The sequence below is a fragment of the Cylas formicarius genome, unplaced genomic scaffold (genome assembly GCF_029955315.1).
Source record: "Cylas formicarius isolate icCylForm1 unplaced genomic scaffold, icCylForm1.1 PGA_scaffold_10__41_contigs__length_53128322, whole genome shotgun sequence".
NCBI lineage: Eukaryota > Metazoa > Arthropoda > Insecta > Coleoptera > Brentidae > Cylas > Cylas formicarius.
The window spans coordinates 40,012,198-40,027,526 of NW_026844214.1; the positions used below are offsets into that span (position 1 = coordinate 40,012,198).

Sequence of the window (15,329 nt, forward strand, 5' to 3'; positions counted from 1 at the left end):
ATAGCAGCATAGGTGAAGATACTTGAAATATCGACGAAGTACAACTACGTTGAAGTTTATTACTTACGTTTATACATTTTTACGTAAACTTTCATTCTAAGTAAAAGATAAATTAGAATTTCCTCCTCACCTACAGGCTAGAAGTGCTAAATAGTGAATAAATTTTGAAAGTGTGTTGACATTGTGGAATAATATATTAATAATAATAATAATAATAATAATAATAATAATAATAATAATCCTGTCCATGCCGAAAATACAAAGGAACTATGAATTCATTTTTAAAGAAGGTCCGCTTAACGTGCGCATGGGCGAGATTTAAATTCTCGTGGTTAACCAATGATCTCAAGGCATTCAACAACAAGCATGGCTGTTGATGTCAATGAGTTTTTGTCATTTTCACGACAGTACTTTCTCAAAATATGCGTAGATCGGATTAAATGTTCTGGTAAAACGAGTTAAATTTGTGTAAATCGATGTTTAGAAAAAAAATGGCGGAAAGTGCAGGTTAGTGGGTGAAATGTTTGAATCATTAGCTTCTCTACAAAAATATTAATGCCATTTGAGGCCCATCAATTTTTACCATGGCTATATGGACACAACCAACAAAATATTTATTGCCTGGCGCATTCGCCTAAAATGGTCATTATTTTATTATGATTGAAAATTATTCTACACAGATATTTAGATATTAAACCACATGGAAAAACAGCTGTTTTTTCCTTCGCCCATTCCTCTTGCACAGTAAACGAATTTTCAAGTTTTTGTATAGTATAGTAAAAATAATTTTATAAATTTTAATCAAAGTAATATTTGTTTTCCCACTTGTAAATAGAAAAAGTAAGTAATACATTTCTTTAAAATTTTCCGCCCACTCCAACAATAGACATTCCAAAAAAAAAAACCAGTAAATACGATCAGAAATAATAAAAACCTATAAATTGCAATGCGGTTGTCTAAAAAAATACCATATTTTATACATTTTGGAAACATTGTCGAATAATAGACGAATATGCTATGACATAAATAATAATAACAATAAAACCAACATTAAAATTTAAATTATCTACATCCTCATTAATGACGAAATATATATGTTAATTCGCTGATATACATACACCCATATTTCTTATTTTTAAGGCAGCTTTATACAAATCCGGTTTTAAAAATATGAGTACGAACATGAATTAGTTTTTCTTTCAAATTGAAAAACATTAATGGGAAATATCCATGCTTTGCAATATAAATTTTGTCATTCTTTATTTATAGAATGTTTATTACGTAGAACTTTTTCTTCTCACTATCACGATAACGAATCAGTTTTTAACTAAGATGTGTTTAATCGCGAAATCTATATTTTAGGCAATTCATGCGGTTGTACTCAAATATATGATGAATGCGCCAGGACACGCTTTACTCTTGCGTCTAATATTGTTTATCTTATTTCAATTTACCACTCACAAAATTCAATGAAGAATAAATAGGTAGAGTAGGAACATAAATATAAATTGGTATTTTAAATGCAGTAAAAAAAAATAAAGGAACTGGTGGTGAAACTTGCTTCGTTTAAATCGGAGGATTTGAACTTGCAGAAAGGCGTTTCAATATTGAACTGGCGTGCGGTACTGTAGGCGTATACAGGTGTAAGCAGTATTATTTGCGATGCCCTTTCAAGTAAATTCGTCCTATTGATTTTATGTAATTAATTATAGTTAAGATTTAAGAATAAATTGCGAGTAGCTTTTGAAGTTGGAGCTAAAACTCACGCGCAAAAAGTAAAACTTTTCATCTATACCGCTACACCATTAGCACGAATGTTTGCCGCTCGTCCTTATTAATAGTTTTCCTTACTCGATAATTAGGCGGAAAAAGCTATTGCGAGTTTTTGCATAATTACATTGGGACGTTTCAAGAAATATCAAAGTATATATAATAATCTCAGTAATGACCGAACTTGCAGAAATTCACCTACCTAGAAAATCTTCTTGCGTGCTTGAAACAGACAAAAAAACGAATCGAAAAAAAAAACGAAAAATACGTAACACTTACCCAGAGATGCTTCTGGATCAGAAAGATCGCTGATGGAGGGCACTTTCTGGATAGACGGTACTTTCTGCGACGGATCATCATCGCTATCATCGACTATTTCTTGTTTCAAAGTTGCCAAAGAAAATTCTTCTTCGTTCTGCAAATTAATATCGTTCAGTCTTGAAACCTCTAGGAATAAATCCACAAGACAATTTTTTATGAGACATTGAACATTTTTATTTCCTTGACCACCCTGTAAACTGGGCACTGAAACTTTGCGTAGGTCATGGCGGCCTCATCAGACATGCATCAGATGCAGTTTGTACCATAAAATTAATCGAAACAGGTCTGACAACTGCATTACATTCGATATTTTTGCGAATAATAAGATCGGCGACGCAGACATTGATTTAATGGCGGCCTTTGTCGAATCCGTTTTGTTTTTATCGCCTATGTTGTTGAAACTTTGCCAAAAGTTCACCATCACCTTTCCTTTGATGTTTTCCCTGTGGGTAACGCTAAAACTTTTTTTTTCAAAATTAATGAGCAAAATTACTCATATTAAGACGAAGCGCAAAGGTAATTTAATGCTGGCTTCGTAATACTATTTATAATTATATCTCGTAATAGTTTTACACTGACACCATATGGAAACCAATACAACCAATGAAACACCATACAGATTAGAAGGGAATGCGACAGGAATGTGTGCTGTCTCCACAAATTTTACAAGAGGCTTTGCAAGACGTGGAAATGGGAGTCAAAGTTAATGAAATATGTAGGTAGGTAGGTATGAAAACAGAACAAATCAGTTGGCTTAAATCCCTTGACATTCTACGCAATGCACGTAGAAAGAGCAAGTGCTTGGCCACCCGGCTTGCCGAAGATTGGACATCGATACTTGCCGGCTCTGATTATGACCTTAATTTAAGACTAAGATTCGCAAGATCTTACGTTTAGTCGATGCTCTCTACGGTATGAAAGCATGAACATTGACAGCGATTGCGATTAATAAATTCTCTTCTTTTGAATCCCCAAAATACCTTGGATACCCAGATTGAGAAATGTGTCAACAAATAAAGTGAACTGTTTGAACTAATTGGGAAGAAAAAAACAGCATAATTGGGGCAAATCATAAGAAACCAAAGTAAGGTCGAAAGCAGGAGGGGGATCGGAAGGAAGACGGGGCTGCACGATGGACAGTCGTTAATACAAATATGCATTAGCAGATATGCATTGGAAGAAGAATTCGTCTAGTTCTTCACGAGACATACTAGCTTCACACTGGGAATGAGTTTCGTTAAATTTATTTAACGTGTGAAAATGTTAACACTTCAATCAACTCATAGCATTTAGGGGTTTTGTTTAGCTTTGTTCGTTGAATGTTTTATTGTAGCTTTGTATCTTTATTGTGTTGGAATGTTTAAGGTCCAGTTTCTTCTGCAGAAAAATAAAAATTCTAGAAGATTTACTTACCGCCTTGCCTATATCATTGCCGCTAATCATTTTTTGCTACCTAAAATCGAAAGGTCCGGCCTTGACTAGAAATCAAAAATTAAAGAGGATTAAAAAGAATTTTTAAAGGACATTAAAGAGTTTAATAAGTTTTTGAAGACGTCAAAAGCAACATTTGATTAAATACTGGGTGTAAAAGTCCAGACGGAGAAAATAAACAAAAATTATCGAGATGCTATAAATGCAGAGCAAAAAAATTCTCCAAAGCTGAACTGAACCATATCAAATGATCCCGTACAATTCGATATTTTGGGTATCAATTATCTGTTGTTTAACAGTTTTCGCGGGTTCTACAGGACAAGTATTTTTAACTACCACAAAATTCTCATGACCGGTTTTGGATTGGAACACACATAGGTTGCATATTAGTTAGTAGAAAATGTGACAGAATCACAAAAACATTTTTTATTAATAACATTATACATTTTATCATTTTTAATACAACCCGGGTCAAAAATATTTAAAATTAAACCACTAACACAATGGAATTGCGATAGTAGCAAACGATGCTTGAGGCAAAATCTATCATATATCTCGGTTTACACAAATGGTATCCATGCAATATTATTCTTATTCTTATTAGGGTAACCAACAATTATTTATTACTTATGTTTGTAATTATTTATATTCATTTTAACCCATTTTCCATCTTTGCAATGAATATACTACGCTTAAGACTAAATAAAAATAAAACTTATAATAACCCCAACTAGAAAGAGGATCACTAAATTTTCAAAAGGGTCATCAAATTTCTCTAATATGACTTTCTCTTTCAGGACTACAAGCCTAGAGTGCCTCCACCTAGATTTGAATAGATAGAGGCAAGGAAAAGGGTCATACCCTGCCGGAAAACTGAAAAGGTATCGAACTTCAAAAAAATCCTTAGCCAGATCAGAGAATTCTATGCGTGGCTGAATAATTTTCATATACCGCTGATGAATTTTAGGTTTAAAAATAATTCAAGTTAAATTAAGAGCCTCCGTAAAAAGTAAATTTCTTGAAAATTGGTAAAAGCTTTCGCGATGTGGTTAAAACATTTTTTTTTAATTCTGCTCGGTAGTAGATAATGGTAATAGAGATTATTTTCTTTGTCATACACGCACATAATTGTTATAAGAGATTGTTTATATTATTTCTCCATTTTTCTACCTGTTTGGATTTTTTGGAGGTAAATCTTTTGCACAATCTTGTGTATAAACAATACTAATACCAACAGTGCTGGTGTTAACTAGAAATATTTTTCAAAGTGGCAAAAGTGTCTTCATTTACACATAAAATATTTTCATGTAACAACAAAATTTGTAAATTTTATTAACAGGTATTTTGGTATTGTTTATCTATAGATTTAAATTAAAAAACATCCTCATTCGAAGAAAATGTACACTGAAGATTTTTTTTTAATATTACATGCTGCTATTTTGTGACAAATAAATTTTCTAATACATGTTTTTTTTAAAGGTAACGCGAATTTCTAGTATATCAATTTGTAGGTTGGTTTGGGGGTTTTTAAGAAGTTGAATTAAAAAAAATACAAATATTTAAAGAAAATATTGTTTGACCACCAAATAATAATGTGTAAATGATCTCAGTTAATATATATGGATATATAAAGCGATTAAACAGCGAGAACACCCCATTGCTAGCCGTCCTGTAAAATTTGTCTCACTTTTCTATCACGCTGTCATTTCAGTTTATCCCGGGAAAGTATTTAAAACGTCTTCGGTTAAAGAAACAAAAATAAATAACATAGTCGATGCTTGCAAAATCTAATAATACAACAGAAAACAACAAATAAATGCCTCCTACCGCTTACGTACGGTTAATTTACAACGTATCAGCGTTAACGAAAATTACTCGTCGCCGAATCACCAAAGATAAGGAAGGATGTGCAATTATATTTGAAAATTTTGTCAACATCCTATTTCATGATAAATATTGCCAAGTTGCTGTTATATGTGTAGATTAGATACCTGAAATTATATAGTGGTGAAGTAACGCTGTCACCGTGAGGAAATCGAATCTTATCACAATTAAATAAAATACCCACCTTGTTTAATTTTTTTTTATTGGCCGCGAATTAAGGACTTGCCTACTAACTGAAAGCGGAACAAAAACAATTTTGGTTAGTTCTGGTTAATGTTAAACGCGAACAACGTTTTAACAAACAAATTGGAATCTAATATGTCCTACAAAAATATTGCTTATTGATGAAATAGAGAGATTTCTTTTTCTATAAGTATGTCTTAAAAAAGAAAATTAAGGATTTATTTGCCAAAAATAATTTTTTGTTTACCACAAAAAGCTTCAAATCTGAACTCAAACTAAATTTTGTGTGATATTATCAAATCCTCACATTATAAATTTTAATCGTAAAAACGTTCGTAATGCACAGGGTGGGCAAGTCTTGATGTTTCTATAGGAGGCGACTTACCTATAAGAAGTATAAAAAATGGTACATTCTGGATCGCTTTCTTTAATAGGAACTCATTTGTGAAACCTAGAACTGACTAGTTACAAAAAATATGTTTACAATTGTTTAGATACTTTTTTGAGTGCATTCTTCCGCCGTTGTTTTTAATTTATATGTACATGTAATTTTATATATGCAACTCATAGTGCTTTTCTCTTTTCAACCATACATAACATCTGTTTTGAATAATTATGGTAATGTTTTTCAAAATAAACAAACAAACAAAAAAAGTATTAGCAAGATTAATCATGATTTTAGCTGATATAAACATAAACAATAAAATTAAAATAAAGTAAAATCTGAACTTAATCTATTAGAAGTATGTCTTTAGACAGTAGTGATCGAACTGGTGCATCACTATTCAGCTAAAAACACTACCATAATTGTTACTATTTTGCTTAAAGCATTCTTGCAAAAGGTATATGAAAATCGTCGAAATCAAATGATTCATTTTTTAATTTTTAACTTTAAAATGTTAACTGACTTTGACAAGCTATTGCGAGGAGTATTTTAAATAATATTTACGTCTATCAAACGAATCGTAAATAACCAAACCAATAGAAAACATATAACTTTAAAAAAATTTTCAACAAAGTATTATATGTCGCTGAAATGAGACAAAATACTTTGTTATATTTTTAGATTAGATAACCCTGTACATTGTTATAGATATAAATATTTTCTAGTCTGGCCAAGTAAACTTTTTGTTTTTTTTTGTCATTTCCATGTAATTTACTTGGTGATTGCCTTCCTACAAAGGTAGGTACTCAAAATTTCCAACTAACTATTAGAGTGCATATTAGCTGCAAAATTTAATAAAAAAACTCTTTTTTATTAAGATAGATGTGTAATTTGAGTCTAACTCTCATCTTAACTGTAAAGATTAAAATAACAAACCTTTCATCGAAGTTTTATTACTTTTTTTTTTGTATTGATAATTACAGTACAAGTGGTTCCTCAAACGCTATACGTTGAAGATTACGGAATTGGATATTATTACTCAACACGCCACTGGGGGCACATTTTAGAACCCCACTTGAAATGTTTTATCTGCACGAGTACTTGCGTCATATCTGCTCGCAATCTAAATTCGCAAAAATTTGAAGACATGCTGCTAGGAACACGCCAAACAAGTATACGTATAAATAAGTATTTTTTTACAATGGTTAAACGAACTTTTTTTTAGAGACAAGTTCTCGTAAGGATCTACTAAAAAGTGATCTTCTAGGCGATCTTCGTCGCGTATACATAATAAAAACAAAATAGTGCAAAATTACTAGAATTATTTTTAAAAATTGTTGAAAAATGCTCGTGAAAATATTCAACTCTTAATCGTACCGCTAATAAGTCTCTCTAATCAACAAAGCGTGTATACTAAAATTCTCGGTAATCTCTTTGGCTGAGTGCCATTCCCCAGACATGTTTTAATAACCTTTTAATGAAATGGAATATTTAACATTAAGTGTAGTCGGGTCGGGTAAACTGATACCTATTCCTTCTTTGTCTGCCAACAAAGTCACAGAATCAAACGCAGAGGCGTATCTGCCGTATCTGTATATGAAACAACGAGAAGTTCAGGGATAGGCAGCTGTGCATCTAATCGGGTCTCAGATAAGAACGTTTGTGTCACACTTTTTGTACACCGAGAGTGCGATCAATGTAAATCACAATGTTAATCCACATTCGAGGAAAATTATTAACTCAACGAAAGTACGTAATTCTCAAACCCTTACCAGCTAAGCCTAAATGTTCTCTAGATGTGAGTGATTTTAGTTAAGTGTTAAAAGTTCTGAAAAACCGAAAAAAGTAACTTTTTCAAATTTGGTAGAAGATATACATAATAAATTCATAATCTATAGTGAGGTGCTTAAAATTTGAGACAATTTATTTTTTATACTTGCAATATCGCACATCCCGAAGAAAACCGTATTAAGTAGTAAAATTACAATTTTTCATGTTTTGTCAAAAACAACTATTTTTAGGGTTCTACTTTACCCTAACAAGCCAACAAAGCTCTCATTTTATGTTTTATGCACTAGATGGCGCTAGGTAAAACGTCATATTGTCAAAATTATGTTGGTCGCCCGTTGAAAACAGTATTATTTCGGCATACTACGCCGGATTTTCTGATTTTCCGAAGAAAAGTGTATTAAGTATTAAACTTGTGTACTGTGCGATATAAATTTCTTATAATTTTTCGAAGAAAAGCGTATTATTTGTCTTTGATACGCTTTTCCTTCAATTGTCAAGGTAAGAAAATTCTTTTTTTTTATGGATAGGTGTATTATATGAGGATAATGCGTTATTCTTCAACTATGTTCGCGTGTGGGTAGTATTATTCTAGATTGATACCTTTTTTTATCAAATAATTTTTTTATAATATGAAATTCTAAATTTGAAAAAGGTGGTATAAGTTCTTAATACATTTTTACAGTAAAAAAGTTAATTTTTTTTTAACTTAAAAGAGAAAGGTTCCTCCTTTGCTCCTGGTGTTACTGAAGTAACGTCTTGCATTTTTAAATACTTAGAACAGAAGACAAATACCGTCAATAACGAAGACTTGGAAATTACTTTTTATAGTGATAACTGCGGAGCTCAGAATAAAAACAAGTAAGTACTTTTAATTTTGTGAACAAATAAACATTAAACGGTGTTTATTTTACTCAAGATAGAAAAGCATTTCTCATAAATTCCTTATTGCCGGACACACGCAAAATGAAGGAGACAGCACATATTCAACAATTGAAAAAGAGGTATTTTTTTTCCTATATAACTGTTCTCGAAAACTTCCGAAACTTAAAGAAAGAAAAGAATTAACACACAAAGACTTTATAGATGTCAAACAATTAACAACAGATATTGGTAATAATTTCGATAAAAATGTTGAAAATGAATAGGTTTACTTATCCCAGATTAAAATTGTAAAAGTAGAAAAGGAACAGCCTTTCATGTTTTTTTATAAACAGTCATATTCGGATAGCCAATCGAAGTGTGTTAATGTTAAACAACAAAAAATAAAGAGAAAATCTAGATCTGCGGCATCTTCTTTGCCAGCAGAACTTAAACTTAAAAAAGCGTATAATTCAAAACGCCCAATTAATGAGAATAAAAAAAAGGATTTAAAATTCCATTTTTACGAGCCGCTGTTTTAATGGTTTTTTGAAAACGTTTTTTATGACTTTTAAATTAAATTTTAAAATTGTTTTAACCTAAATGTTAATAATGCTTAGAAATAAATGCCTTTTTGAGTCATTTGTTCGTTTTAATTCACCTTTCAACAACAAAATCAAAGTTTTTTTGGGGTTTTTGATACTTTTTATAGATAACAAAAATAAAGCAATATAACAAATATGATAAGTATAATAAACTCTGAGAACAAAATGTATTACATCAATTCTTTAGATGCTCCTCCTATAAAATTGTTAATTAGGCACTTAGTACAGTTTTCTTTGGGATGTGCGACATAATGATTTTTTGTGATAATTTTAGAAATGTGAAATATAAAAGTGAATACTAAGTACTCTAATTTTAGTTTTCGTTGTGCAGGTGCCGTTAAATGCCCTTAAGAAATCAGTTTCTATTCCAAAATATGTAAAAAAGAAATTAAATTCTTTCATAATAATTTTGTTGTTGTTGTTTTCATCGTAGTTTGTTAAATTTGTGGAACTTCTTCTGCGAACTAATTAAACCAAATCATAATTAAAACTCTTTTTACGATTAATATTGAAAAAAGCGTTAGGAAAAAGATTAGTTAATTATTCCTTATCAATTGATTTTGAAATTAAATGATAGTGGTAATTTTAAGTTTTAACATTTTTTCGTTTCCTACTGTAAGTATATTTGGACTTGGTAATTTGAATGAATGAGATGAATGAATGAAAACATCTTCCGGTTGAAATTATAACCAGAAAAGAAATCAATAGTTTACTAGCCGATTTATTAAAAAATAGGCAATCAAAAAACCTCTACAAGAACACTTAACACGAGCTTATAATATCGAGAAATCGGGTCTGAAAACGAGCCAATATTATATAAATCAGACATTTCAGAAAATTGCGATGAAATGTATGATTTCTTGCGAACACTACTTTCCCATGATAAACGGTAGTTGTACGTACAACCTACTTATACAAGTCAACAACCAAATAAGGATTTAAGAGATTTTAGAATATTTACTATTTGGGTCAATACTTGCATTTTTTATTGTTAAACAAAATGTAAACCACGGGGCTAGGTGTATTGTTTGTTAATTCATAATTTAGTTGTTACGAATCATTTGATATTTTTTAAAACCATCATTATTGTTACAAATTTTCTCTACAAGCACAAACGTTAAGCGTTTAAATCTTAGTTAATATCACCCAAAACACACGACGGTCGCAGTCATGTTATTTTTTAAATCGTATTTGTATATGAGACCACAGCCAGTTGTTATAAGAGGTTAACTGCTCTGACTATTATTATACGTCAGGTGTTCCGCAGGATTCCAATCTTCATCCTTTGCTTTTTCTTCTATTTATTAATGATTTGGTTGCTTTAGTTTATGATTCGACAACATTTACATCTAAAATTTTATGATATAATTAGAATTACATTGACTGTCTAAAACTTCAACAAGCCTTGCAGAGAATATATGAGTGGACTATAGAAAATAAATTTTCATTTTAATACTGGTAATTTTTTTTGCTTAGCTTTAGTAGAAAGAAGGAACAAGTAGAAGTTGAATATAAAATTGGGGGAACAGTGTTGGCTAGAGTTGTGGAGATGCCGGATCTTGGTGTAACTTTTGATACTTAGTATCTATACGTAGAGCATCTAGAGTGTATGGTTTTATCATAAAAAATTGCAAGCATTTAATTCATTCTGTCTTAAAACATGGTACACATCATTTGTCAGAAGTATACTTGAATATTGTTCTTTTATGCAGTCTTTGTTATGGAACTCATAAGCACAACATGGAAGAAGTCCAAAATAAGTTTCTGAGGTTTTTGTATTAGGGTGAAACTAGTGTGGACCAAATGCACATACCAAAGGCCGTCATTATGGAATCTCCATTCTCTACAAAATAGAAGAAATGTGTCTGCAATAATTTTTTTATACAAATTGTTAAATAATAAGATTAATGCTCCAGAATTATTAATTTGAATTAATATTCATGTTCCAGCGTATATAACACGAAATTCCCAGAATTATGTATTCCTAGCATGTATCGTCAGTTAGTAAGCTTAAATCGAAACCCTTTGAAATATGAAATTAATTATTAAATTGTAAACTTTCTTAGGTTGTTGAGTTTGTAAATAAATAAATAAAAAAAATATATTACTAATCTCTATTTAATACTTTAAAATGATTGTTTTCGAGTATGACTCACAACGAGACATTTTCGCGTTCACGATACGTAAAATTTTTAGTCATCTTTGCTTTGTTAATGTGCACTTGGGCCGTAATACAAATATCAGCACTTCAAAGTTCCAGAAATAGCCTCGGATAGAAATTAAGAGCGGTAAACATTTGTTTGATGGACACGGGCCCGAAAGGCCGTGATATAAATAGTACGCGTATGGAAAATAAACGTTACAATGGTACAGAGAAACTTTTTTTAAGGAGGATATAAATTGATAAAGTGATATCTTCAATCTTGGCCGATAGTTTTGATTTGTTCGATAGCGATATTCTCACGCACATGGTTCAAATGCATCGAAGTCACTTTTTGGAAAACTAATACCGACAGTTTCTTGAAACGGAAACGCTTGGGCTTTATGTCACCTTCTCTTGTAAAGGATATCTAAAAGTGTACCTCTCTTTGAAACTTCTGCACCTTCGGAAGCGATGAAAAAATGCACGGAAATAGATCCGTTCATCTAGAGGTGTTAGAAAATAAATTATTGAAAGTCATTCGTTTGTATTTTCTTCATTCGTAAAGTTTTAAAAGTAGTTTATTAAATGGATTGTATTTCATTTACGCAACAAAAATTGTCCCTACGAATTTTTTGGGTTTCTCCAATATTGATAACTTACAACGAGTGTTTAATTAAATAACCAATTATAAAGAGCGTCATTTTCTATACGACCTCAATATTCGTCAAAGTCAAAGAAAATGTGCAAGGTGGTTAATAACAAATTTTAATTAATATCAAAACCGAAAATTTACATTTAGAAGCGAAAAATTTCTGGGTAAAAATTGACACCTTTAAAGCTATTTTAAAGCGTAGGTCAATTGTTTTACTTTTTCATCAAATGCAAAGGTTCGAAGAAAAACTGAATCAAAATTATGAACTTATACTATACTCGCATCCAAAATATAAAAACGGTGGTGGTGAAAAACTTGCGATATGCAGTTAGCTTGAACTCAGCGCCTTGATCCACTTATAGAGCTTATCTGCATAGTTTTTAATCGAATTTTGAAATGGGTATTTTCAAACGTTATCAGATTCAAAATCATCAAATAAGGAGTAATAATCCAAACTAACTATTGCTGATTTTATATGAGTTTTATATAATTATATGTGTGGCTATGACTTTATTACTTTAAACGGAATGCCACATTTTTTAACTTACCAGGGAATGTACTTTTTAATGATCTATGGATTGATACTTTATTTAAGGTCTGTTTATTGAATGGTGCATCAACTACATAGGTTGTACAAACAATAAAATGGATAACAAACATAATGAAACATAGAAACTTGAAAACTAATTTATTGTCCAGTATTATAACGGGAACTAAATAATCAAAACTAACTATAAAGATAACATGAAACTGAAGAAACACTTGTACTTTGATGACATTTTTAAAGCAAAGCAAATTAGGACAAAACAACACCCCAACAATAATAATCAAATTTGAACAATTAAAAAACAAATAAAATAAGACAAAGCTGAGAGCCAAAGAATAATCTGATATTTGTAAGTACCAAAGGTCACTAAATGCAAAAAACCGTAATTCAGAAACCACCTCGGACAATACCAAATGTTACCAAAAACCGAAATTTTACGTATTCTACGAAAATGCGTAGAGTTAACTACAGGACGCCTTTACACAGCTAATGAAAAAGTACATTTGTAAGTTTAAAAATATTAAAGTTGTTATTAGATTGGGATACACTTTAGACACCCTGTACAATATTGAAAGTTTGAATTACTGTGATATAAAATGTGGTCTATTGTTACGCTGTACTGTAATTTTCGCTGACATAATTTGAATACTTCTTGTGTATTTGAGATATTAAAATTAGATTACATTTTGACCAAACTCAAATTAGTAAAAAAACTTAAGATTTGTCAAAAACCTTGAATGAAACACACACCTATTTTGATTTTAGAATACAAAAGTGCAATGATACATTAGAAAATTATAACTTTGATGCTTTTAACATCTTTGTGACAAACTGTATAGTATCAAAGTAATTTTAGAAAATAACCATAATAGGAGTTCCCATATCTCAGAAGCTAAACTTTGTGAAAACCGTGCCCTATAGTCCCGAATAACCCTGTATATACCGGGTTCACGGATTCACTTTAAATTATACATAGTGATGTAAGAGGAAGTGCTCTATCACTCTAAAATATTTTCAAGTATGGAGTGTTGCCACTTTTTTATAACGCGGCAACATTTTGCTTAGTGTAATTGGCACCCACTATACATCATTTCATTTTTAGACTCTACGCAAAAAATAAAGTACATTTTGTTCAGATTTTCCTATACCTATGTCTTACCGTTATAAAAAATGATTTCTTAGATTTTTTAGCAATTTGGATACTTGAAGAAATCTCAATGGTTCCGTACTTTAAACAGAAAGCCGAACTTTTGCAGACAGTTCAGGGTTTTTTAAAGGTAAGATTTTGTATGAAAGTTTGGTTTTGTTAGTTTCTATGTATGTTCCATCAAAAGAATGACTGAACGCTTCCAGAAACTGTTTGGAAAAGTTCGGCTTTCTGTTTAATTAAAGCACGAGAGCATTAAAATTTCCTCAAGATATAGATAATAGAGAAGCCAACAAAATCTACTTCATTTCTTGCCATTTAAAATAAGCAAAATGTTGCCACGTTTATATAGAAGCGGCAATAGTGCATATTTGAACATATTTTAGAGAGATAGAGCACCTTCCTGAACAATTTAAAGTAAATCCCTTGATCCATTAGCCAGATACCTCTAATAGGCCATCCATTATGCGCCACAGAGTGTAAGAACGTAATACTTTTCATAGAATATTAGCAACTTGCTGGAGCTGTTTCTATAACCGCTCTTTAAATCACTTCCTCTATGTCTCAGGTATCAAACAACGTTTCTATACGTTAAAATCGTCACTTCTTCTAAATGACTCGGACACCGAGTACCTCTAATTAGGGGACAATCAATGCACTCAACCGAGTGGGTTAATTCGGTAGCGGAAACCGGTAATACAACACGCAGTGTACGTAAGCCTCGACCAACCTAACAACAGAGGAAGTTGACTTTTTTAACGGTGGGGATAATTCGTACGAATGAATGAACGTGTACTCTGCAGGGTCTTCAGTCACCTTATGTCTCGTCGCCTTAAAAAAAACCGTCCATCAGCTTTATCTTCATCGGTCGCATGCTCGGTGTTTTACCGAAGCTAATATTGTTATTGCTTTCGATTGGAATAATAGGAAAAAGCGTATTATTTCCTAAAGATGAAAATAACTTGAAAGTTTCACGCGTTCGGACAACATGTTCAAAAGAAACCAGTTGACTTCACAGCGTATGAATCTGAGTTAGAGGCTGTCAGCCTATTTCAAATGAAAATCAAATCAATGTTTGCTGGATTACTACGTCATTTTTTTGTTTTTGTGTCGCTTTGCAAAAGCTACATTGATAACAATACACCGAGCAACTTAACATTAAATTTATTGCGTTGCCACTTGCACTGCTTCTGTGACCATTCCTCTTAAATTGTGCCCATGTAATGGCGGCGTCTTTTTTAAAGATCTCTATACACGTGTTGTGCTGAGAAAAGAACACCTTTAAGAATAGCGAATACAGTTTTTAGATGTCTAGGTACAGTTTCTTCACTTTTGTCTATCTATAGGGTAACAAAATGAACAAAAATTAAATTACCCACAAATAACCAAAATGATTAGAGATCCTTCGTTGAAATATACACAAGTTAATAATATAAAATAATGAATATAACCTATTTCCAAAACTAGATCTGATGGACAAAATCTGAGGGCTTTTTTGGATTCTGCGCACAGAAATCAACCAGGACCTATTGCAAAATCGCAGCTGTATAATTTTTTATCAAATTTCAAATTTCAAATCAAACGAAAACATTGAAAAAGAACACTGAACCTT

At 31.4% G+C, this 15,329-nt stretch overlaps 1 protein-coding gene and 1 long non-coding RNA gene across 2 annotated transcripts in view; one reads left to right on the forward strand and one right to left on the reverse strand.

The window, feature by feature from the left end:
- Positions 1-15,329, reverse strand: part of LOC132698681 (protein C-ets-1) — a 185,857-nt gene that overhangs the window by 160,088 nt on the left and 10,440 nt on the right. The window contains exon 3 of the mRNA XM_060664876.1: positions 2,050-2,185. Within this exon, the coding sequence (XP_060520859.1) occupies positions 2,050-2,185 (136 nt within the window). The remainder of the gene's footprint in view (positions 1-2,049; positions 2,186-15,329) is intronic.
- On the forward strand, positions 8,111-9,082 carry LOC132698697 (uncharacterized). Its single transcript, XR_009618403.1, has 3 exons — positions 8,111-8,263; positions 8,542-8,623; positions 8,682-9,082. It is a non-coding gene; the product is annotated as an uncharacterized LOC132698697 (long non-coding RNA).